Raw genomic sequence first — 25,092 nt, 5'->3', positions numbered from 1 at the left:
TTTCAGAGCGACAAGCTCAGAGCCTGAGTTTTGGAGAGGAGTGTTCTTCTTGCCCAATTTATCAGCTGTGCCCAAGGATGATTGACAAGCTCTCAGCTGGCTTGTTCATTTCTTGAGATAGAGACATCTAGACACAGATGGCAGCTTTGCCAAAGGCCTGGCTTATGCCAAGAATGCTTCTTAAACACAAAATGTTTGTCCAAATAAATGCGTGTTTTCATTGGTTGGCCCACACTGTTGCCTAAGATATTAATCTGGCAAAAGTTCCTCGACTTGATGGAGACATCCATGTTGACAGGTTCTGGGGAGAGAGTATGAGGTTTGCCCAGCATGTCATCCAGCAATGGTGCCAAGCATGGAGGGAGTCTCCATAAGCCCAGGTCACGTATGTCACTGCTCTGGCTCCTTAGGGGGAGTCTGATCCCCCATGCCTGAAATGCTCTCCCCTCTCAGGTTGGCCTCCCAGCTTCTGCAGGAAGCCTTCCCCAATCCTACCTAACTCTAGTGCCTCCTTCCTTTTAATTATTTCCAGTTTAGCCTGTAGGAAGCTTCTCTGTCCATATTTGTTTGTATGTGACCTCCCCACTGGACTATGGGCTCCAATTATCTTTTGTCTCTTTTTGTATCCCCAGCACTTAGCACACAGTAGGTCCTTCATAAATGCTGGCCAGATGTTGAATGAGTAAATATTTGAAATATGGGAGTGAAATGGGTATGTCCCATATGCTTTAGAAATCCTTGTCTCCTGGAATCCTAGAACTATAAAAGGAAGCTTAGAACATGTAGTGTCATTAAGGGCTGGTTAACTGTGTTCTCCTGGGCCAGTGACAGATCTATGATCTCCCGGGAGTGGCTACTCCCTCTGAGGATGTAAACTGCATCCCCCCACCTACCCATGTCCTCCCAATGAAATGCTTTATGTTTTATATGCATTATCTCACTTGATCTTCCTAGTACTACTGTGAGATAGGGGCTGATTTCAACTTCCTCATTTTATAGATGAGGTAACTGAAAGCAACCTCCACCCTCCCTCCTGCCTTTGACCACCCTGAGAAAATACTGACAAGCAAGAAAATGCCTGGAAGAAATTAAAAAGGAAAAAGATACCCTGGATTGAACTCAAATAAGCCCCTGGGCTGGATGTCAAGACACCTAGATTCCAAATCCTTGAACATTTATGAACTGAATGATCTTGGGTATACCACTCTTTTCCCCACTCTTTTCCCCACATGTAAAATGAGGAAATTGAACTCTGTGGTCCCCAAGAGACTTCCTATTGTCTAAAAGGCTGAAAACCTTGCACTAGCCCAGAGGGCTCTGTAGGGCTGTGAAGATGGATTCTCCCCCTCTCACTGTCCCTTACTGTCACCCTGACCCTCTAAAACATCTGATATGTCAGGTCAAAAATTAATGTCCTGGCTGGACAGAGCCAAGATGGCAGAGGAGAGGCAGCAAGCCAGACAAATTTTTACATTACCCTCCAAACAACTTTAAAATAACACTGACAGCAAATTTCAGAGTGGCAGAACCAACCAAAGATCAGGGTGAGACATTCTTCCAGCCTAAGGTAACTTAGGAGGTCTACAGCAGAAGTCTGTAATGCTGAGATGGGGGACCGTCAGCAGCACTAGCAGCAGTTTGGGAGGTCTTAGCCCAGAGACATTAAGGGGATCAGACCAACTTGTCAGAGACATTATAACGGATTCTTTGCTGGCACTGAGTACCGCTGGCACTGACTGGCAACTCTATTGCCCATGTGCAGTTTTAGGTTACAGTTCCAGGGCAGAGAGAAACACTGGGGGTGGCAGAGAAGACCAAGAAACAAACTCTGAAGAAGGCAATAGTATGAAAAGTCACAAACCAAACCTCAAAGAAAAATATTAATTAGACGCAAACTAATAAGAATTCCTGGAAGAGTTAAAGAGAGAAGTACGAGCAGTAAGGGAAGAATTGGGAAAAGAAATGTGAGTGATGTAAGAAAATCATGAAAAGCGAATTAAACAACTTGGTAAAAGAGGCACCAACAAAATACTGAAGAAAGCAGCAGCTTAAAAAACAGAATAGGTCAAAAGGAAAAAGAGGCAAAAAAATCTCACCGAAGAAAAGAATTCCTTAAAAATTAGATTTGGGCAAAACATCCAGAAACAATAAAACAAAGACAGAAGAATGAAACAATGGAAGAAAATGGGAAATATCTCATTGGAAAAACAAGTGACTTGAGAAACAGATCAAGGAGAGAGAATTTAAGAATTACTGGACTACCTGAAAGCCATGATCACAAAAAGACGTCATATTTCAAGAAACTATCCAGGAAATTTTCCCTAATATCTTAGTTCCGTAGGGTAAAATAGAAATCGAAAGAATCAACTGATCGCCCCCTGAAAGAGATTCCAAAATAAAAATTCCTAGGAATATTATAGCCAAATTCCAGCATTCCCAGGTCAAGGAGAAAATATTGGAAGCAGCCAGAAAGAAATAATTTAAATATTGTGGAGCTACAGTCAGAATAACACACGATTTAACGGCTTCTGCGTTAAAGGAGTGAGGGGCTTGGAATATGATATTCCAGAAGGCAAAGAATCTAGAATTACAACTAAGAATAAGCTGTACAGCAAAACTGAATGTAATCCTGCAGTGGGGGAATGTCCGTGTTTGTCCTTCATTTTCGAAGCAGACCACGACATCAGAGAAACGATGACATGACTTGCACTTGACTTTGTTTTGACGGAGGGAGGGCTGTGCAAGGTCACCAGCCTCACTTCCCCTCCTGAGCCATCTGGATCCAGTGACCAGATATTCATCAAGATGACTGGAGAAGGCCCAGGATGCACTGGGAGACCTTGGTCCACTCAGGTACTCACTTAGTGTGAGGTAAGGTCATTCATTGAATATGCCTCTCTAAGAAGTAATTAGAGAATGGCTCCTTTAATGAGCAAAAGGAAAAAATAAGTAAATCAAGCTGGGAGGGAAATAGCAACAGTGACTATTAATAATCGCTCTGAAGCCAGGAGGGTCCAGAAAACAGTCATTAAGTGGAACTTGAGAAGAGACCTATTGGTGTGAAATCTATGGACTTCAGAGTGATGAATATGATAGAGGACTTTCAAGCATTTCTGATGAAAAGAACAGAATTGAATGTAAAATCTGACATTCAAACACAAGATTCAAGAGAGGTATAAAAGGTTAACCTGAAAGAGAAATCATAAGGGTCTCAATAAAGTTAAAATGTTTCTATTACTATACAGGAAGAGCATACATGTAACTCTGAAGATCTTTATCATTATTAGGAGTGTTAAAAGAAGCCTGCATAAATAGAAGGCACAGGTATGAGTCCATTATGTGGCAATGATCTCCAAAAGAAAAGGAGGTAAGAAAGTTGGATATACTGGGAGAATGAGGAAGGGAGAATGGAGAAAATTTTCTCATATAAAAAAAGAGAATAAGGAAGAACTTTTCCAGTGGAAGGGGAAAAGGGGAATAGGGTAGCAGATATTGCTTGAACCTCACTTTTAGCAGAATTGGTTCAAAGGGAAGAATATATATACACGCTCAGTTGTGTATAGAATTCTGTCTTACCCAACAGGGAAATAGAAGGGGTAGGGGATAAGCAATGGGAATGGGGTGGGGTTGATAAAAGGAATGATGGATTAAAGGAGACATTGGTCAGAAGCAAAATGGACTTTTGAAAGAGATAGGATAAAAAGAGAGAAGAAAATGGAATGAAGGAAATGAGACTGTGAGTGGGATGAGCTCACCCTTAAAATGGTAGCCAATAGCAGAATGGATTAGAAACCAGAATCTAACAATGTGGTATTTAGAAGAGACACATTTGAAACAGAAACATACACACAGAGTTAAAATAAAGGGACAGGATCTATTATGCTTCAGTCGAAGTAAGAAAGGTAGGAGCAGCAATCATGATCTTAGACAAAAGAAAAGCAAAACCAGACCTAATTAAATGAAATAATCAGAGAAACCACATTTTGCTAAAAGGTACTATAATTTATAGATCATTATCCCCCAAATTTACAGTAAGTTTCTCTGGTAAAGACCTAATTTCTCAAATATATAGAGAATTGGCTCAAATTTATAAAAATTTATTTAAAAAATTGTAAAAATAAGAGCCATTCCTCCTAGCGGATAAGTGATCAAAGAAAGGCAAATTAAAACAAGTCCTATGTACTGCCTCACACGTATCAAAAATGACAAATGTTGGAGGGTTTGAGGGAAATATAGATCTACTAATGAACTCCTGGTGGAGTAGTGAATTAATCCAACCATTCTGGAGAACAATCTGTAACTAGGCCCAAAGGGCTATAGAACTGTGTTACGCCCTTTGGCCCAGCAATGCCACTGCTAGGTCTGTATTCCAGAGATCAAAGAAAGGGGGAAAGGACCTAAATGTTAGGTTGATGTTGTGTTTTGTCCTTTGTTTTCAAAGGGGACCATGATATCAAGATGGCGACATGACTTGCAATTGAGTTGGATTTGAGTGAGGGAGAGTTGTGCAAGGTTGCCAGCCTCACCTTCTTAATGTACACAAATATTGATAGCAACTCTTATTGTGGTGGCAAAGCATTGGAAAGTGAGGGGATGCCCATCCATTGGGGAATGGCTGAACAAGTTGTGGTATATGAAAGTAATGGAATACTATTGTGCTATAAGAAATGATGAGGGGGGGTGGTTTCAGAAAAACCTGGCCAAACCTCTATGAACTGATGCAAAGTGAAGACAGAAGAACCACTGATCATTGCGCACAGTAATAACAATGTTGTAAAGATGATCAACTGTGAAAGACTTGGCTACTCTGATCAATACCATGGTCCAAGACAATTTCAAAAGAACGTGAAGGTAAATATTATTCACCTCCAGAGAGAGAATTGATGAACTAAGTGCCGATTGAAATATAATTTTCTCACTTTCTTTTTCTTTTTTCTTAATATGGCTAACGTGGAAATGTTTTAGATGATTTCACATCTATAATTGACATATTGTTTGCTTTTTCAGTGCATGAGGGAGGGAGAAAATGTGGAACTTAAAATTTAAAAAGGTTTACAATAAATAATGGAATTCAAAAACAAAAACTGGCTTCCTCATCTCACTCCAATCTCCTCCCTCTCTTATTTACTACACTCTGTGTTCCAGCCAGACTGGCCTGGGGGCTGATTCTCAGACATGAGGTTACATTTCCTACCTCTGTGACTTTGTACCACCTGGAGCTGGCTCCCTTCCTCCCAACCACCTCAGAATTCTGAACTCCTTATATTCAAAGCTCAGGGCCCACCTCCTTCAAGAAAGAGGCCCTCCTCCTCCAATTCTTCTAGCACTCCCTGAAATGTCTTTCTATTTACTGACATGCACATGCTATCCCCACCCAAGTGATACAAGAGGGCAGTGATGGTTCTTTTGGGGGCTTTGAATTCCCCGTTCCTGGCAGTGACTGGCATACAGGTGGTGATTAGAAAATGCTTATTGATAAATGAATGGTTGATTTCAGTGAGAGAATGAGAGAAACAGCTGGAAGGAGAATCTGGGCCCCCTGACCTAGCCTGCTGCTCATCCTCCTCCTCCACTGGGGTCCGTATGCCGGATAACCTGTGCTCCCTCCCTTCCCCCAAATCAGCCTACAAAATCAAGCAATATAGATGAATGTTGAACCAAAATTCTGCCTTGGGTCTTATTGAAACTTGGCCTGATCCCTCTGGCCTGACCAGGGAACTGGGGTCCAGGTCCACCCCCACCCCAGCCAGTCTGGGGGGCATCCCTCCCTCTGGACCAGGGCCAAGTAGGGCCACATAGACCAGCCTTGTGGAGCCCACAAGGCTGAGGCTGGTTAGGAAGGGGAATGCTGCTTTTCAGCATTCAAGGGAGTTTTTATTAGAAAGGAGAGAACAGGAGAAAGGACACAAAGCTCCCTGTGTGGGTTGAGGTTCCCCAATTCTGGCAGGAAACCAGACCCTTGTACGAGCTTAGGCGCGGCGCCGCTGGTTATGAAGCTGGGTCTCCCATCAGCCTGGGCCAGCAGGAGGCCAATCTAGCCGTGAGAAGGCTTCTCAGCTCTGCTCAAGCCAGGAAAGCGAGAAATCAGTTTGTTGGGGCCAGAAGGGGGTCTGGTGGTCAGAGGCAGCCAAGTTCTGTGGGGGAGCCGGGCCAGAGGCTGTACCAGAGGTCAACTTCAGAGAAGCCCAGGTCAGTGAGCAAACTAAGGCCCAGAAAGGTGACATGAGGGATTAACTAGATGAAGTCCCCCATTTTACAGATGAGGAAACCGAGGCCTGTGATGTTCCTAGCATTAGAAGATTAGCCAGGTCAATATCATTCTGCTTGATCCTCACAACAACCCTGGGAGGGAAGTGCTATTATTATACCCTTCTGCAGATGAAGAAACTGAGGCCAACAGAGATTCATTGGTTTGTCCAGGGTCACATAGGTAGTAACTGTCCAAGGATGGACTGAAATTCAGGCCCTGACAATGGTTTCAGTCACTAGCTGCTAGGGGCTTGTTAAAAGACATGTGCCTTTTGTGAGACTCCTTGGGTGAAGTTACTCATGGATCCTTTCTCAGAGTTCATTAAAAAAAGACAATGTTTTTAAATATACAAAGTAAAATATGTAGTATTACCAAAGAAATCAATTATACCAAAATACAGTTATCAAAATATTCTTGAAAACACATTCATGGGCCCCAAAGTGCAGAAACCCACTTGGGACCAATCTACCTGTTGTAGAGATGAGGAAATTAAGGCCTGGGGAGAGAGGAAGAGCAGAGTTTTGTGTCCAGGCATGAGGGCTGCCAGCTAAGAGGGCCATTGACAGGTTGGCTAGGTGGTGCAGTGGATAGAGTACTGAGCCTGGAGTTAAAAGTCTGTTCAAATCTGGCCTCTGACACTTATTAACTGTGTGACATGTGACCCTGGATGAATCACTTAACCCTGATTGCCACCAAAAAAAGCGGGGGGGGGGGGGGCATTGAGAAGCTGGAAAGCCTCCTGGATGGGGAAGGGTCTTCAGGCCTGGCTAGAGGAACCAGGAACCCTGAGGCTGGTGAGGAGAAAACCCAGGGAGATGGTATTGGTGGGTTTGAGCATTGGATGCCCTGCCGTGTGCAAGAGGGATCAGACTTGTCCTTTCTGGCCCTGGAGGACAGAACCAGGAATGACAGAACCATTGTTGTTCAGGCATTTGTCTTGTCTGTTTCTGGGACCCCATCAGCAGATCTTACCAGGTGTATTTCCTTCCGATAACTCATTATTTACCAAGATGACTTGATTTGGCTTAGAGCCACAGAGGTGGGAAGGATCCCAAGCCTTGCCTCTCTTTAAATGATCCTGGTAGAGAGTGACGGGGGGAGAGATCTACCTAGGGCACTCTGGAAAATTCTGAGGATGCAGAGTGCTTTCAACCAGTAGGATTCAGAGCAGGCAGCATTTAAGCAGGGTCTTGAAGAAAAGGCTTCTGAGGTGAGTAGGTGAGGAAGGACTGCAAGCCAGGCATGGCCACAGCCTGTGCAAATACACGAAGGAGGGCTAGGAAATCTCCTGCTTCTCCCTCCCCAGACCTGACAACACTTCTGATCTGAAAAGGAAAATGAGATGGCATGAAACCCACTTAGTGCTGGTGGCACTTACCTTGAGGTGGCCAATCACAAATTTGTGGACAAAGTGGTTCCACCTAGATTTCTTGTAGACTGAGAGGTGGCCATAGTCATGTTGGAGCCATCCAGCCTGGGCCTGGGGGAAGAGAATGTCAAGAAAAGATACTTAGTGAGCCCCCAGAATGCACCTGCAAGGCCCGACCCACATGAGCCCATCAAGAGCCCAGAAAGGAGAGGGTCTGGGTATACCCTGGGAGTGTCAGGAGGCAGAAAATAAGGTCTGAGAGGCAAGGTAGCTTTGTCTCTGACTCAACATGTAACCTGGGGGTGCACACCTCCCCTTTTTAAGTCTGTTTACTCATCTGTAAAATGAAGGAGTGGAATGATCCGTAGGATTCCTCCCAGCTCAGACAGTCTATGCTCCATGTTCTAAAACTCTCTTCCCTAGGGTCTCTGACATTCCATGTTCTAATGTCCCATTTCTCACCTGGGAGGTTGCTAAGATGAAGGCGGTCAAGATGGTCGAGATCCAGCCAGTGCCAAAGTAGAAGATGGTGAACCAGCCCACACTCTCCATGACAATGATATGGGCCAGGTGCAGCAGGAAGAACATGTGGTTGGCCTCAAAGAGCTTCATGTCTTGTGCAGTCTTCCTCAGGGCTCTGAAGTCCTCTGTAATCTGAGGCTGAGAGGCCAGAACCCAAGGAGTGGTGTGTCAGCCATCTGGGCAATCTCACACAACACAGAAACCCTGAACTGCCCAAGTAACTCAGTGCTCCCACCCAGAGGAACCAGCCTTGCTATGCTGTAAATGCAATCTGAGTGCCCACCTCCAAACTATCCACAGGTAGAAATAATTCTTGAGTTTCACATACTAAGCCTCATGCCAGGTGCTACCTCAGGGAGAGAAGTGCTAAACATCCTCTATGCCCTGAGAAAGCTTCAAATCTGTCTAGGCAAAAGGCATAAATAAAAAGTATGTAAAACATCAAGGCATCAGCAAATAGGTAGTTTTTTCTCCTCTTTACCTGTGTTTATGCCTTTAATTTCTTTCTCTTGTTTTACTATCACTGGTATTTCTAGAATGTGTCAAATAACAGGGTCCTTGACAGCATCCTTGTTTTATTCCTGTGTTTTCTAGGAAAGCTTCTAGTGTTATTATTGTAAAGGACTCTAGCTTTGGGCTTTAGATAAATACTTTTCATGGCTTTAAAGAAGCTCTTCATCCCTGTGTTTTATAGGGTTTTAGCAAAATGAGTGTTCTGCCTTGTACAATGCTATTTTGTTTTCTTTTGCATCTCTTGAAATAATTGTGTGGTTTGGGATGTTTCTGTTTTTAATATAAATAATTATGCCATTTGATTTCTTTATTCTGAACCATCCTTGTATCCCTGGTATAACATACATAGACAATTTTAAAAGAATAAATTAATGAGATAAGGTAAGAGAAATGGTGCAGCTTGATGAGTTTGTATGGAAAAAGAGATGGGGGTCTTAGTAGACTACAAGGTTATTGTTATTACTGTGTGAGCTGAGAAAGGCACAGAGGAAAATTGTCATTTCATTGGTGTGGGTAACAATCAACAAGGACCATTGTGCAACTTAATAATTTTAGAAAGTTGCCCAGAACACTTGCAAGGTTGAATGTCTGGCTAAGAATCACTCACCCAGAAGGAGTCAGAGATGGAAATGGAAACTTTTGGGCTGGTGCTCATGCTTATACTCTCCCTCTCTCTCTCTCTCTCCCTCTCCCTCCCCCTTCTCTCTCTCTCTTCCTTCTTCAATCTCTCTCTCTTTCTCTCCTTTCTCTGTCTCTTCTCTCCGTCTCTTCTCTCTCTCCCCTCTCTCTTCTCTGTCTTGCTCCTCTTAATGATGCTTCTCTCTCAGTGCTCCTTAGCATATAGGGATGTAGGAGAGAAAAGATGGTCTAACATATTCTGCCCCCCTCAGAGTGCTGTGCTTAGACTTTTTCATTACTAAGGACAGCTTACAGGGATGGCTGTGCCCAAGAATAGTGCTACTAGGCAGAACAGAAGGGCTTCTAAAAGGAAGGTGAGGTAGTGGATACAAATCAGGCTCTACCAAACCCTTGCCCCACACCCCAGAGCCCTCTAATTGTCCTTGACATCTGTGGGAAACCACAAGAAGGTAAACTGCTTGAGGAGAGGAACAAGTGTGCTTGTCTTAGTCTCATGCCCCATGATGAATGCCAGTAGAATTAGGCTGAATACCACCTGGAGCAGGACAGGCCCAGGGACCCTGGTGACCCACAGACCACACTACTGGCCCTGGCCCTCTGAGCTCCCCCTGCCACCAGCTTGGTCCCAGACTCACACTCTTGCCACGATCTTGGCTGGGCTCCCCGGGGGCCAGCTCCCCAATCAGTAGGGGCTTCATAAACTTCCTCACAAAATGCAGGTCCTGGTGGAAGGCGAGGAAAGCATCCTGGGTGGGGAGAACAGCTGAGTCAGAGGCAGGCAGAACAAACAGAATAAACAAGCACTCTGGCCCCTCTTCTACATCTTCCTTTCTGCCGGCTCCTTGAAACATTGGCAGACTAAGAGCCGGAAAGGTCCTTGGGAATCAACTCGTCCACTATTACACAAATGAGGAAACTGGGGTCCAGAAAGGAGGACCAAGAGGCAGAACCAGAATTCCAACCCAGGCCTCCCAAGGTTTTCCACCTGCCATGGCTGGGTCTCTCTCCCTCTTCCCAATCCTCACCCTATGCTGCCCAGGCCAGATTCAGAATTGGCCCTCTCTCCCTGACCCCTGGGGGAGAAGTTCAAGGCCATAGGAGCCAGCAGATGGAAGCAATTCTACACGAGATGGGACCCCAGGGTTAGGGGTCCTGTCCTAGGAAAGTTAAGGGGAACTTGGAGGCCACTGGCCCAAAGCAAACTCATTTTTGCACATAAAGAAACTGAAGTCCAGACAGGCCCTGATGCTCCCACACAGAGGCAGGAAGTGGGTTCCCATCCCAGTTTCACTAGTTATTATCCAGAAGACTTTGGACTAGTCACTTTAACTTTTGCTTCTAGGCCTTGGTTTCCACACCTGCCAAAAAGATGAAGTTGGGCTCATGATCTCCGGGGTCCCCTCCAGCTGGAGACATCCACTCTGAAGCCACTAGCTTCCCTGGTCTGTAGAACAAAGGGGCTGAATGACATGAGGACCCAAAGTCTCCATGCCCACCTCCTTCAGAGAAGGGAGATTCCCCAATGTCAATATGAGATGGTGGCCAAAGGTACAGGCAAGATCAGGAGATCCCATTTACAAAGATGGGGGCCAAGGGATAAGTTTCATTATCTGTTTAAATGCTGTATCTTATCTTCAAGCAGATTACAAAACCCCTCAAGGAAAACACCTCTAGAAAAGTCAGTGGTTCAGCCTGAGGCCTTGGGTCCAAATTTAAAAAAAAAAAATTCCCCATGCCTCAGTTTCCTCTTCTGTAAAATGAGGAGGGTAGAACTAAATGACTGGACTAGATGGCCCTTAAGGCACTATCTGTGCACCAGGCCCTGAGTTAAAAGCTAGGGATACAAAAACTAAACAGTTCCTACCCTCAGGAAGCTTATATTCTATCAGGTTCCAGCTGAGGAAGTGAGTCACCCAAGGTCACAGGTGTGCCCCTTTGAGTGGGTCCTCAGACATCTTCTCTCTACTCTGATCTCTCATCTTTCTCCTTCCCACAGCTAGCCTCCTAATGACTTATAACTGTAGCTTAGAGCTATAGACAGCTTGGTGGCCTAATGGAGAGAGTGCAGCCAGCCCTCTGAACTCAGAAAGACTGCTAACCAGCCAACCTTGCATAATTCCCTTAATTCTCCAGAGCCTCAGTCTCCATATCTGTAGAATGGGGATGATAACATCTAGAAGGTCTACCTCACAGAGCTGTTATGAGGATCACCTGAGATAAAGTTGGTAAAAAGTGCTTTGTCAAGCTTAAAGCTCTGGCTGCTCTTTAATTATTAATGCTTAGAAAGGGTAGACTAGCTCTGCATACACAGCCAACAAATATTAATTATCCACTGGCTGTGTGCACAGCTCTTAGCTGGGGGAGTGGTACAAGGGGCAAAGGGGAGAGTTCAGATGAGTCTCAACTTTCCTCAGAGCTCCCAGTTTGGGGGGCAGGGAAAAGAGGACAAAAATTACCGAAGTACAAACAAGTCTTAAGTTCTTAAGAGGGAAACGAAGTGAGGGGAAGTCTCAGGATCGATCAGTCACCAAACATTTATTAAGGGCTTACTGACCCCAGCTAAGCCCTGGGGATACAAAGAAAGGCTCTCTCCCTAGGGAGCCCAAGGTCTAACGGAAACCACAGGTAAACAGGTAAGTCCTTAACTGAAACAGAAAACATAGGCAGCTGCAGCAGGAAGGGGCCAGGTAAAGGGGTTTAAAGGCCAAATGGAAAAACAGGTACTATTCTCTCGGGGCCTGAGGAAGTCTTCCTGAAAAACGTGGCAGCAAATCCAGGCTTTAATGGATAGAATTTCACCAGGCAGAGCCAGGGAAGGAGGATATTTCAGGCACACAAAGGCACAAGACTGGAAGAGCTCAGGAAATGCCTGGGGGCAGAAGGCAGTCCCTCCTGGCCACACAGAGCAGTAGGAGCTAAACCTGGAAGAGCAAAGGGTCTCCAATGCTAAGCTCAGGAACTTGGGCACTGGGGAGCCATGGCAGGCTTTGGAACAGAGGCCTAATAGGGAGAGCAAAGGACTACTGTCCATCGGCAGGGGCCAGCCTGGCTGCGTTCCCAGAGGCTTAGAGTATTCTTCAGCCCCAGCCTGACTATGCCAGTCTCTTCCTTCAGTCTCCCTAAGTCCCCTCCAACCTGATACAAGGCTATGTTCCAGCTGCCCCAGGGAGAGGGTATACCTCCCTCCTCTACCTTGAAGGCAAGCAGATTGGATCAGGAACCTGAGAAGGGTAACTGAAGATGCCAGGAAACAAGGCTTCTGGTGTCCTAGTGACCCACACTGATGTAACTCGGCATCTCCATTTCAGAGAGCTCAGTCCCTTGGGAGCCTGGGTCCTTGAGGCGGGATCGGCCACCGGGATGGACGAAGAGCCCAGAGGCCTCAGGAAGAGAACACCACAGCTAAAATAAACCTGAAGGATAGGAAGGACTTGGGGGTGGGGAGGCAGATATGGAGAAGCAAGGCATCAGGTGTGGGTTCAAAGCCTTCCACTGGCTCCCCAAGTCTGAACTCTCAGGCAAAGTCGGAGCTGGGAGGGTCCTCAGAACAGAGGACAGATGATGTCAGCTAAAAGTAATGTCAGAACATCAGGGATTAAAGATGGAAGGGGCCTTAGAACAAAGAGCAGAATATCAGAGCTGGGAAGGACCTTAGAACACAGTCAGAAATGGCAGGCCCTTAGATCTTTCAGTGTCAGAGCTGGGAGGGGCCTCAGAACACAGAACACCAGATGTCATCTGGGAGAAATATTACAGCCCAGAAGAGTTTCACAGCTGGAAGGCACTCCAGAAATTATGTAGTCCTATACATTCACTTTATAAGGGCAACTGGAAGGCTCAGTGGATAGATAGTGTGCTGGTCCTGGAGTCAGGAAGACCTATCAAATCCAGTCTTTGATATGTATTAGCTGTGTGACCCTGGGCAAGTCACTTAACCCTACCTGCCTCTGCTTCCTCATTTGTAAAATGAGCTAGAGAAAGGAAAGACAAATCACTCCAGTATCATTCTATGAAAACCCCAAATGGGGCCACAAAGAGTCGGACATGACAGAACAATTCATTTTATAGAGGAACAAAATGAGACCCAGAGAGAGGAAACACCTTGTCCAGGGTTACATGTGTACTAAGTAGCAGACTTGAACTCAGGCCCTCTATCACACCATCTGGCCCTTCCTCTGACCTCCTCCACCTGGAGGGTGGCCCTGGCCCCTAGACAGCCCCTCCCCAGGCTGCCCCTAGCCTTACCTGACAGGCCCAGTCCCAAGGGCTCTGACTTTCTCCCTGGACTTTCTGCCCTTCCCCACCCACCTTGGCCTATCCTGCCCTGGATTACTGGTGTGGCAGCTCCTTGAAGGCAGAGCCTGCTGGTCCTTCTCCAAATTCTCATAAGCTGTAGGTCCTTCATCAAAATGCTACTGAATTGAAGTGGTTGAAATGCTATTGTGGAGCACATTCCAAGGCCCCTGCAAGGTCATTAATCAGATCTGTCCAGAACCAGGGGGAGCTGGCCTTCAGCACTTGCCATGACCCAAATAACCCATCCCCACTGTGGACAGCATGGCTGCTGGACTCTTCTCTGTGCCAGGCTGGTCCTTGGACAACTTATGCAGTCCATCACTAGGCCTGGCCCTGGAACCTGCCTTCAGCAAGCCAAGGCCACTCCCAGGGGATTTCTAGATGGGCTCAGAGGGCTCAGTTGAAGATGGGGCCATGGGGTAGGATGGAATCCCCCTTTAACCCAGAGTGGGGATTTACAGGGCTCAGAGCTGCCCAAGGTCATTTGTAAATCATACCAAGGAGAGAATCTTGGAACCTCACCTGGCAAGAGGTTTCAGAGGCTGCAACCTGTACCTGAGAAGGATCCACTCCAGGACATCCCCAAGGAGTCCCTGTACAGCTTTGGACTGAATACCTCTAAGGAGGATGAACTCACCATTTTCCATGGTGTCCCATGGCCCCTCTGGACAGACTGCCCCCTTTGACTCCAGAGCCCTGCTGTGGTACCCTGGATCCTGATGGTGAAGGTCTCTCAGAGCATTTTATTTCATTTTCTGCCCAGGCTGCTTCTGCCCCAATCCAAGCAACCTCACTGGCCCTCACTCCTGGGAAGGGTGGCACAATCTGTTGACTTCCCTGGGGCTTCATTCTCCATCCCTGTAAATTTCCTGAGCAACATGGTCAGCAAACATTGACTAAGTGCTAAGGACCGGAAGGCAGCCCACAGCAAGCAAGCAGGTAAGTACCAACACGAATCAAAGGCAAATCATTGGGAGAGGGGAAGCTCCGGGACTAAGAGAGGTTGAAGAGGTTCCTGGCACAAGGTAAGATTTTCGCAGAGACTTCAAAGAAGCCAGGAAATTGAAATGAGGAGGGAGAGCCTTCTGTGCATGGAGGTGGCCAGAGAGAATGCCCAGAGCCAAGAGAAGGAGGGTTGTTTATGGAACAGCCCCGAGGCTGGCACAGAATCAATGCCTGCATGGTGAGTAGTAAGGTGAAATAAGACTGGAAAGGTAGAAGGGGCTTTGAACACCAAATTAAGCATTTGGACTTGTTCCTAGGGGTGATAGGGAGCCACTGCAGTTGAGTGAGTAGGAGGCTGACATGGTCAGATCTGTACTTTAGGAAAATCACTTTGGCAGATGAATGCAGAGAAGACAGTCTGGAGAGAGTCTGGAGGTCACATTTAGTCTCATACAGGCATGAGGTGACAAGGCTGTGCAGAGAAGGGGGTGTGTTGGAGAGATGCTCCAGAGCAGAGATCTAGAAAGAAATGGGGGAGGTGAAATTAACAGTCTTAGCAAGGACTTGGGGCAGCTGTCAGGAAGACCTGAGTTCAAATATGGCCTTGGACACTTACTAGACCAGGCAGTCACTTCAAGCTGTTTGCCTCAATGTCCTCAGCTGTAAAATGAGTATCTTTGCCAAGAAAATCCCAAATGTGGTTATGAAGAGCAGGCAAATACCTGAACAAAATTAGGATATTAGCACTTTAAAGAGGACAGGGGCTGTTCTTTGTGTTGTGTTTTGTGTTTGTATTAGGAGCAGTTGGGTGGAGAAGGTAGCACTGGGACCTGCTGGACCCAAATCCTGCCTCAGATAGAACGTGTGGCCCAGAATAGGTCATTTAATTGCTCATAGCCTCAGCTTCCTCACCTGTACAACAATGCTAGCGCCCATCCCAGGGTGGTTGTGAGGATCAGAGAAGCAGAGAACACTTTACAATCCTTAACCAGAAAAATGCTTACGGTTACTATTAGCCACTGTCCTTAGCAGTCTTGGCCCAGAGAGAGCTTTCCTAAAGGCTTTTAGTCACTGCTCTCTTTTCTAGAAAGTTCTTCTTGATCACAAGTCTAATTGTGCTCATTTTGCAATTTCCTTCTACCCCTGGCTCCTGGTCTGCCCTCTGGAAACCAGGCTGAACACAGAGAATCCCTCAAGCCCTTCTTGTACCTAAGGATGACAGTACAAGGTCAATCGACAAGCCTCTACCCTATTCTAGGCATTGGCAATGGAGATCAGAACACAAAAGGGCAGTCAGCTGATGAGGGAGAAGGGGGGATTCAGTGGCAAGAAGATGCTTGAAGAGAGAAAGCAATCTCCTTCAGGCCGAGAAGAAGCAGGGGTCAGAGAAGACCAATATATCAACGAGTTTTGCCTGATTATCAAGTAAATAGTAAGCACTTCATGTTTACTCACTGATGGGGCATGGAATCAGGAGGAACTAAATGCAAAACCTGCCTCAGGCACTTTGCTAACTTTGTGACTCTGGGCAGGACACAGCCTCAGTTCCTTCACGTGTAAAATGACATCTACTTTGCAAAGCTGCTGTGTGGAAAAAAATGAGCTTATGTTACAGCTTTGCAAACTTTGAAACGCTCCACAAACATTAATTTATTAACTGTTATATACAAGGGCTGGAGAGAGGAGATTAGGGCATTTGGTATTTGTTCACCTGTCACTAAGTTCGAAGTACTTTGGGGTCAGCCCCCTCACCTTCCCAGAATCCTAGAGGGCTGTTGATCCAACGGTTTCTTGTCTCCATCTCCCAACTTCCTGGCCTCACTGGCTAGTTCCCATGGGTGGACCATTCTTCCTTTTCCTCATCTCATCCCCTGGTGGCCTTCAGGTCTGAGCCACAATCTCCTCTTTTGGGAGAAGCCTTTCCTGCTCCCCTTTCATACTCCTTCCTTTCCTCAGTGATTACCACCACTTATCCTGTCTCTGTCCCATCTGTACACAGCTGGAATGTTGTCTCCCCATTAGACTGGGAGCTCCTTGAGGGCATTCCTGGCACCTGCTAGAGTGCTTGGCATGAAGTAGGTGCTTAATTAATGCTTGATGACTTGGCTGGACTGTGGGGTCAGTGACCTCTCAAGTTGCATCTCAAAGAACGAAATCTCGACCAGCAAAGTAGTGGCCATCAGGGTTAGGATGGGGAACAGTGTGTTCCAGGTCCAAGGATGAGCAGAGGGGGAACCAGAAAGGAGCCCAGAGGGTTGGAGAGCTGGGGAGCCAGACCTTCCAACCAAGCTTCAAGGCAATGCACCCTTCTCAGGCCCCCAGGATGTGGCAGAATTCAACAAACCTGGGCCCCTAGGAGCCCCTAAGCTAGCTGCTATCACCTCTCCCCTGCCTGGACAAAACCATCTTGTGTCCACCTGGGACCTCTTCAATTAAACTCAACAAGCAGCTAATTAACACCTACTGCGTGCCCCTGACATCCTGACAAATATTTGTATCCCTCACAAACTGCAGCACCCAGACCTCAGCCCAATGCACTAGATGGTGGGTAGATCTGAGGGAAGGGGGGAGAGATGATAAAATGAGAGAGACGAAGACAGAGATAGAGACAGAGAGAGAGAGAAAAATGGTTACATCCTTATTCCTGGAATCTTGTCCTATCCTAGGAATAATCCCTTTAATGTGCTTAATTCAGGGATCACTTGAAAGCTTTGCTGTCTTTAGAAAAGAAAGATGCTCAGGGAGATCCTTTCTCATTTCTGGAAGAGTGTGGCTGTGGTGGAGTATGTCCAGGTATATAATCAGAATGGCGAAGGTCTTAAATCCCAACTTCCTCTGAGACCAGCTGACTGGGGATACTCAGAATGAGAAAAAGAAGATGGGGGACAGGCTTGGGGGCAGGCAGTGTGGCATCATGGAGCCTTGTTTTCTCCAGGCAAACTGGCCCTCCATCGATAGGAAGTCAGGACCCCAGCACCTTAGCATGACTGCCATACTCTGGACTCTCTCCAGCTTAACAACAGCCTTCCTGAACTGGCCTCAGAGGTGGTCTGGTCTGAGCAGGGCAAAGTTCAAAGACCAAAGAGACTGCCTGCCCTCTTCTCCTTCCACCGGGGAAACCAAGTTCTTAGGAGACATCCCCACTACCAGACACTGTTCTCTGCTCACATTGTATAAGCCCCTACCTCCAAGGGGCTCATATCTCTGGCTCACATCCCTTCCCTTCCCTTCCTTGCCTGTTTTACCCCTTCTGAGGAGCAAACACTGGATCTGGAAGCAGAAAGGCTAGTGTTAGGATCTTTTAGATGGGTCACTTGCTACCTGGGTGAGAGGTAAGTCACTGGCCTTCTGCAGGCTTCAGCTGTTCCCTCAGCCAATGCCATCACAGACCTGCTCCATCACTGACTAGTTATGTGACCTTGGAAAAGTCCCTTCTCCTCTGAAAAATGAGGGCTTTGGAGAAGAGGCCAGTCTCCAAAATCCTGCCAGTCCACGGACAGTGTACTACTGCCCAGGTGGCTCCCAACAGGGTCCGAGTCGTGAGAAAAGTGGAGGGAGAGGCTAGGGACTCATGTTTCTCTTTTCAAGCATTTTTTGGGGGATTCATGTCCAAACATCTCCCTCTGCAAGACTGTCTGTCCTAGGGAACATCATGTGTCGCTGCTCAAGTGAAGGTTGAGTAGTGCTCCATCAAGTCAGGTATCAAAACAGTGACCAAAGGTGAGTGTTGTTTAGTACTTAACACTGACCTCTATCATCTCCACTAAGGAGCCAGAGTTGGCAGGGACTGACATCTAACCCAGTCCTCTCCTTTGAAAAATAAGGAAACTGAGGCTCCAAAGCGGGGAGAGGCCTGCACAAGGTCCCACAGGCAGCCAACATGAGGGATGCCCTGAAGTAGTCTTCTGCCCAAATCCGGCTTTCTTTCCCTCCCTCTACAATGCCTAGGCCTGAGCTCCCCCTCCTTGGCCAAGCTCCTAAAGACTCACCAGGCAGACCTGCCATCTAGGAAGAGAGCACCAGTGGGAACCTAGAGACTTGGCTTTGACCCCTACTTCTGACACTTAGAAAGTGAGGCAAAGCCTCAGTTGGACCTTTCTCCTCTGGATCACAAAATTTAGACTGGGAAGAGACCATGGGTGGCTATTTGCTCCAACTCTAACCTGCCTAATGTGGCCATACACACTGCCTACCTCCCTCTTCCCTCTCCCTCTCCCTCTCCCTCTCTCTCCCTTCCTCCCTCCCTCCCTTCCTCTCTCTCTCTCTCTCCCCCACCCCTTCCTCCTCTCTCTTTCTCTTCCCGTCCCTCCCTCCATCAGTACCCCCTCCTGAGGCAGCCCACCTCCCTCCTGAACAGCTCATCTTGTTGAAATTTCCCCCAGCACCCAACCTTGGCTTTCTTCCTCAACCCTCCTCCTCACTGCTCCTGATTCTATCTTTTATGGCCAAGCAGAGGCGGGCCCTTCAAAGATGTGTACATAACTGTCATACCTCCTCCCCACTTCTCCCAGTCTTTCCTTCTCCAGGCTAACTACCCTCAACTCCTTCAACTGAATCAAATGATCCTTACACTACTCAGACTCCAGCTGCCCTCCTCCAAATGCCCCCAACTTATGAAAGTTCCTCCTAAACTGTAGCACCCAGTGCTCAACCCAGGCACCAGACAGTGGGCTGACCTGACTCACTTCCTTATTTCTAGAATCATATCGTAGGCTGGGTATAGTCTCTTTAACGTGCTTAGATTAGGAACAACCTGTTGTTCTTTGAGAAGAAAGATGTGAGGTAGTTCCTTTCTCATTTAAGGAAGAGTATGTGACCCTGGACAAGTCATTTTACCCTGTTTGCCTCAGTTTCCTTATCTGTAAAATGAGACAGAAAAGGAAATGGTTAAACCACTTCAGTATCTTTGCCAAAAAAACCCCAAATGTAGTCACAAAGAATGACTGAACAACTGGGTGTGGTGGGTATCTTGAAACCCAGCCTCCTCTGAGGACAGTGAAGGACCTGGGGATACTCAGTGTGCGGAAGAGGAGATGAGACGTAGTCTAACTGCCTTCAAGTCTTGGGAGCAGGCAGTATGGCCTAACTGAAAGAACCCTGCCTCTGAAGTCCAGGATCTAGGTTTCAGGCGTTCCTCCCAACTTAGGCAGGCAAGTCACCAAAGCCTTCCAGGGCCACTATCCTCTGATGTCTGGTGAGGGGGCTGGCTAGATGACCTCAAGGCTCCCTGCTAGAGTCATATCTATCAGCTAAGTACAGGAAGGGCAGTTTGTGGAAGAAAGGAGGCTTTCTTATCTGCTTGGCCCCAAAAGGATACAACCCAGAGCAGGGGAAGTGGGCTAGAGGCAAATTTGGGCTAGATTAAGGGTCCCAGAGTACAGTGAGCTGCCTCAGGAGGTAGGTAGTGAGCTCCCTGCAAAGGCCAGTTCTTGGTCAACTACCGGTTATATTAGATGCCACTTAAGCCTTCCTATTTCTGGGAAGAAACTTAGAAATGTCCCTTCAAACTAACTTCTGACCCGAGATGGGTGAAGTGCCCTCCCCAGCCCTCCCACTACCCAGAAGGAACCTGCTCAGCAGGCCCTGTTGGAACTCTGAGTGCTTCTGACCAAAGGCCGGCACAAAATTTCCCAGAACAAATACCACACTCTTTGCCTAGATGTACTGATTAAGGCCTCCAGTTCAAAGTGAAGGGTAGGCTGAGTTTCCAAGCATGAAGAAATAATAGCCTTTGGGTCACAATGGTTCCCTTTCTGTGCAGTATCCCAGATGGAACAAAGCACTTTCCTCCCAGCATCCCCTAAGGGGGAGCAAAGTGGGTACCATTACCACCATTTTGCAGAGGGGCAAACCAAGGCTGAGGGGCAAGTCACACTGGGTCTCATGGCTAGTAAAGGAGGAGATAGGGAATGTGATCCATCCCCCCAGTGCAAAGAATCAGTCAAAGGATTCAGAGGTAATAGACTCCTTAGCCATCATGACGCCATTTGGGGTTTTTTTGACAAAGAGACTGGAATAGTTTGCCATTTCCTTCTCCGGCACATTTGACAGATGAGGAAACGGAGGCAAACAGGGTGAAGTGACTTGCCAGGGGTCACACAGCTAGTAAGTGTCTGAGACTGGATTTGAACTCAGGTCTTCCTGACTCTAGGCCCAGTGAGCCACTTAGTTGCCTTAGGCAGGAGCTGGCTTAGATGATGATGGTGAAGATACTGATGATCACTAACATTTACACAGTGCTTACTATGTGCCAGGCACTTTACAACTATTCTCTCGCTTGACCCTTATAACAACCCTAAGAAGCAGGTACTATTCCCATCCCATAAGGAAGATTGAGTTCAAATCTGGTCTCAGACACTTACTACCTGGGTGACTCCGGGCAAGTGACTTGACCTCTGTCTGCCTCAGTTTCCTCATCTGTAAAGTGAGGATAATAACAGCTCCTTACCTCCCAGAGTTGTAGTAAGGATCAAAGGTATCTGTAAAGTACTCAGTACATTGCCTGTCACATAGTAGGCACTTCATAAATGTGTATTCCTTTCCTTTCCCTTACCTTAATTTCTTCATCTGTTAAGCAAAAAAACCAGGGGTGGACTAGACAGACTTTATGATTCTTTCTTGACCTCAATCTATATAGCTAGTAAGAATTAGAAGTAGAATTTGAACCCGGATTTGGTGGACTCCAAGGCCTGCTCTTGAAGTATTCCCCTCTACCCTGGAAGAAATCTCCCCCAAATAGGAAGGAGCCACAGTGACCCAAAGATGGGCTGGGATATTCAAGGAGCTCCAGAAAGGCACTGCCCTGACCCTGCAAAGCCTAAAAGGGCAAGAATCTGAGGCCCTGAACTGCCACAGCCTCCCCAGAGCCGGACTAGAAGAAGATGAACCAAGATGGAAACATTTTCACAGGGGAAGGGTCAAGGTTCCCATTCACCAGTAGAAGCTCACATCTCTGAATTCTGTTTCCTGACCCATCTGGGACTCTGGGTGCAGACTTTGTGCTAAGGGGCTGTTTCTTCCATCCTCCTCACCCCCTCTTCTGCCAGCAGCTTGTTCCAGTCCTGTCCTTGCCCATTCTGTGGCCACTTCTTTGAGCCCACCTGCCTATCTCAATTCCAAGGGCTTAGGGTCACTGATCCAACAAATATTAATTAAAGGAAGCCCCTGCCCATTCCATGTCGGCAGGGGTACAGCCCTGTGCAGGGCTCTGGAGAAGAAACAAAGTTCAGGAGGGCAAGGACTCTGTTCTTCCGGAGTTGGGCACACAAGCGGGCATGCACATGCAGGCGGGAAAAAACAGGAGATCTCATGAGCATGGGGAGAAACTGGCCACTCATCATCTATCCCTCCATCAATCTTCAGTGCCTCTGGTGAGCTGGCAGCCCTGGCTCCTCTCCCAGGACCTGGTGTCACCCCCTTCAAAGGCTGGGATGAGGAAGGGGAGTGTGAGGGGTTCTGGCAGGCCTGAGAAGCCCTTCAGGCCACACACCTCTGTTTCCCAGAGGATGACCCAGAATAACCCCATCTCCAGAGCCACGTTGAGGGGGGTTGCTAAGGGTCTCCTGCTGCAAACCCCGAACTCGCAGGACCCAGGAGACCTCCTTCCTCCCGCTCCGAAGGACAATGCCGGCCCTGGGTGTGTGTGTTTGGGGTGGGGGAGGGCACGGGAACAGCAGGCCTGGCCATGTGGAAGCCGGTGCAGCTGACCAGCTGCTTCTCGGACCTGGTAAAATACATTAGAGCCGAAAGGGCTGCACCAGGCGGCTCGGGCTGCCCAAACCTCCCCACCCCCTCCTCGCCCCCCAACCTCGGCCCTTTCTGCCGCAATAGAGGGAGAGCAGCCGAATGCTGGGTGGCTGAACCCGGGACCCAAACAGCTGGGGAGGGAGAGTGGATGTTGGAGGTGTGGGGGTGCCCTGAATGTCATCCCCCGGGAGTGGGGTGGCACGCGCCGCCTCCTGGAGCTCTCTCGATTCAGGGCATCTGGCCAGGCCGGAGCCCCCGCCCCTTACCGTGGCATCCTCCCCAGCGTAGTGGCTGATGACCCGGTGTCCGCCTGGGTGGCGACCGGACCACTGGGTGATGTTGTAGATCTTGCGGTCGATGACCAGCCACTGGTCGGTGCGCAGGTTGTGCTTCTGGACCTCCTCCCAGCTGTAGGTGGGCAACATGGGTGCATCCCGCTCAGTGGAGCCCTCAGCTCCCTGCTCCCCGCCTTTGCCCATGGCGCTCGCGGTCGCCCGGGGTGCCAGCCCCAGCCCAGCCCCGCAGGCGCAGCTGCCGCAGCCTTCGCCGCTCCAGCCGTCTGTGCCCGGCCACCCGCAGCCCACGCCGCTTTTGTCTGTAGCTCCTGCCCCCTCCCTCCCTCAGCAGTAGCCCCGGGCTCCCCAGTGCCCTCCCGCCGCAGCCCCGCCCCCCCGTCCAGCCCCCACAGGGGGAGGGGCGAGACCAGTCCCCCCCTCTGCCCCCAGCCCCAGCCGCCGGGCTTCCACCGGGATCAGCAGAGCTTCTGAACCAATCCGTGCGTACCGTCGGAGGGGTCGCCCGCCTGCCATTGGCCCAGGAGGATCTTTCGAAGACCAGCGGGCTGGACTCCACCGCCAGCCCGCGGCCGGCTGGCCTGCTGCGCAGGCTGGCTGCCAAGTGCACCCCCTCCCCCTGCAGTAACGGCAAGCCCCAGGCACCTGAGCTCCCGGAGTGCTGGGACACCCCAGGGTGCCCGAGGGCACACACGCGTACACGCACACGCACACAGCCTTCCACATCTTCACTTGATCCGGCCGAGGATCAGCCAGCCTCTTGGCAGGGAGATCGGGACCCCCTCCCAGTACTCAGTCCTTCAGGACTGTGGGGCCAGAGAGCGGGAGCCCGGAGTGGGCCCCGGGAGCCTTTGGTCCATCCCCGGCTTCTCACCAGGAGGAGGCATATTCTGGCTTGCGAAGGGACTGGTCCAGGGTCACACCAGTAGGAAGCATCCCAGGGTGGCACTGGAATCGAGGTCATTTGACTGCCCTGAAGCCCTCTGCCCCGTGGCCTTATGGTCCCAGAGGTGGCCCGCTCTCTTACCGAGTTGGGAACGAGCAATAAGGAAAGGGATTGGGGGGTGGGGGACTGGACCATGCCAGAGTGCGCAGACAGCTCATCGGTCCCTCCCCCAGACTGCTGTTTTTATCTTACCTCCGCCCCTCACCTGAGCCTCCAAGGGTGGTCCATTAGAATGGAAACTCCAGGAGGTACAGAGTGTTTAGGATGGTGCCTCCATCCCTTACTGTCTTCTCACACCTTTCTGAAGTCATGGTCCCCTTTGACACAGAGGACAAACACGACTGAAAGCTGGTTTCTCATTCTACCAAACTGACCTCTCCACAGTTTCCAGTCATCGTTTTAATGCCAAATCCACCGGTCCTTCCTCAATCCTCATCCCTCCCATCCCCTCTTCAGCCTCAGACAGAGCATCTTCTGCATCTTCTCTCTTCTGCAGACCTTCTGCATCTTCTCCTCTAGGTTATCACACACTGCCCTATGGGGTCTGGTGCCCTACCTCTCTAGCAGCTCCCACTGGATCACCAACCAGGCCACATCCATTAACACTTGAGTATGGATGGATGGAAGGATGTGAACCAGTTTCCTGGGCTTTTAAGTCTGTTGCACTTTTCCTCAGAAAGAGCCAGGAAAGTGCCCAGGATAGGACCCAAGCAAAGGGCTGAGATATTATAGGAAGAAAAGGGCATTTTAGGAGAGGGCATCAGGGTAAGCTTCATGGTGGCAGCTAAGGGCAAAGTCCAAAGGGGTAGGGGGCAGAAAGGAGAAATCTGTGGGTGAAGGAAAAACTTCATTCCCACTCCTACCCCCCCACACACACACACCAAGAGGATGGGGAGGGAGTAGGTGCAGTAGATGGGGGGGGGGGGGAGGTGGAGCAATGTGAGCAAAGGCCCTGGGGTAGAGAAGTATGAGATAAAAGAAGAAAGTTAATTAATCACAACCAGATTGTAGCAGGACTTGACAGACAACAAGTGTTTCCATTGTGTTCAGTAGGCAGTAAAACCACTGGATCTTGAAGCCAAGTCTGACATCATTGAAGGATTAGGAAGATTGATTGAAGAACCCAGAACATTAGAACTGGAAGGGACCTTGGAACATACCACATCTAAGCCCAAAGGGACCTTGTGCATCAAAAGTTCATGAAATGCTAGTCTAGGACAGAAAAAATTAGAGCTGGCTAGAAGTTCAGAGACATTTAACTCAGTCCTCTCATTTTGATGAGAAATAGGGCCGAGAGAAAGAAAACAATTTTGCCAAGGCTATACTAGCTAGCCAGTAAGAGGAGCCAGTGTTGTAGAGTGGAGGACTAGAACCCAGGCCTCTTGACTCCCCGTCCCTCTCTACTAGTCCAATTCCCTGCTGCTGCTATAAACACACCCAAGGCTCCCCCATCCTTTAAAAACCCTCAGTGATGTGGCCATTTCCACTAGGTCCCATCCTATATCTCTCCTCCCTTCTCATGGTTAAACTCCTTAGGACACCTGTCTACACCGGGTGCCCCCATTTCCTTTCT

General features: G+C 48.4%; 1 protein-coding gene across 1 annotated transcript in view; it reads right to left on the bottom strand.

Annotated features, from left to right (window-relative positions):
- FADS2 (fatty acid desaturase 2) overlaps window positions 1-22,872 on the bottom strand; it is a 41,153-nt gene extending 18,281 nt beyond the window's left edge. Inside the window, exons 1-4 of the mRNA XM_072638852.1 lie at window positions 22,547-22,872; window positions 9,929-10,039; window positions 8,082-8,279; window positions 7,629-7,730 (exon numbers count right to left, since the gene is read on the bottom strand). Of these exons, the coding sequence (XP_072494953.1) occupies window positions 7,629-7,730; window positions 8,082-8,279; window positions 9,929-10,039; window positions 22,547-22,759 (624 nt within the window). The 5' untranslated portion in view covers window positions 22,760-22,872. The remainder of the gene's footprint in view (window positions 1-7,628; window positions 7,731-8,081; window positions 8,280-9,928; window positions 10,040-22,546) is intronic.
- Window positions 22,873-25,092: the final 2,220 nt, after the last annotated feature.

Source organism: Notamacropus eugenii, chromosome 2 (assembly GCF_028372415.1).
Source record: "Notamacropus eugenii isolate mMacEug1 chromosome 2, mMacEug1.pri_v2, whole genome shotgun sequence".
NCBI classification, from domain to species: domain Eukaryota; kingdom Metazoa; phylum Chordata; class Mammalia; order Diprotodontia; family Macropodidae; genus Notamacropus; species Notamacropus eugenii.
The sequence above is the reverse complement of the archived record's forward strand: the minus strand, read 5'-3'. Positions and strand labels throughout refer to the sequence as shown.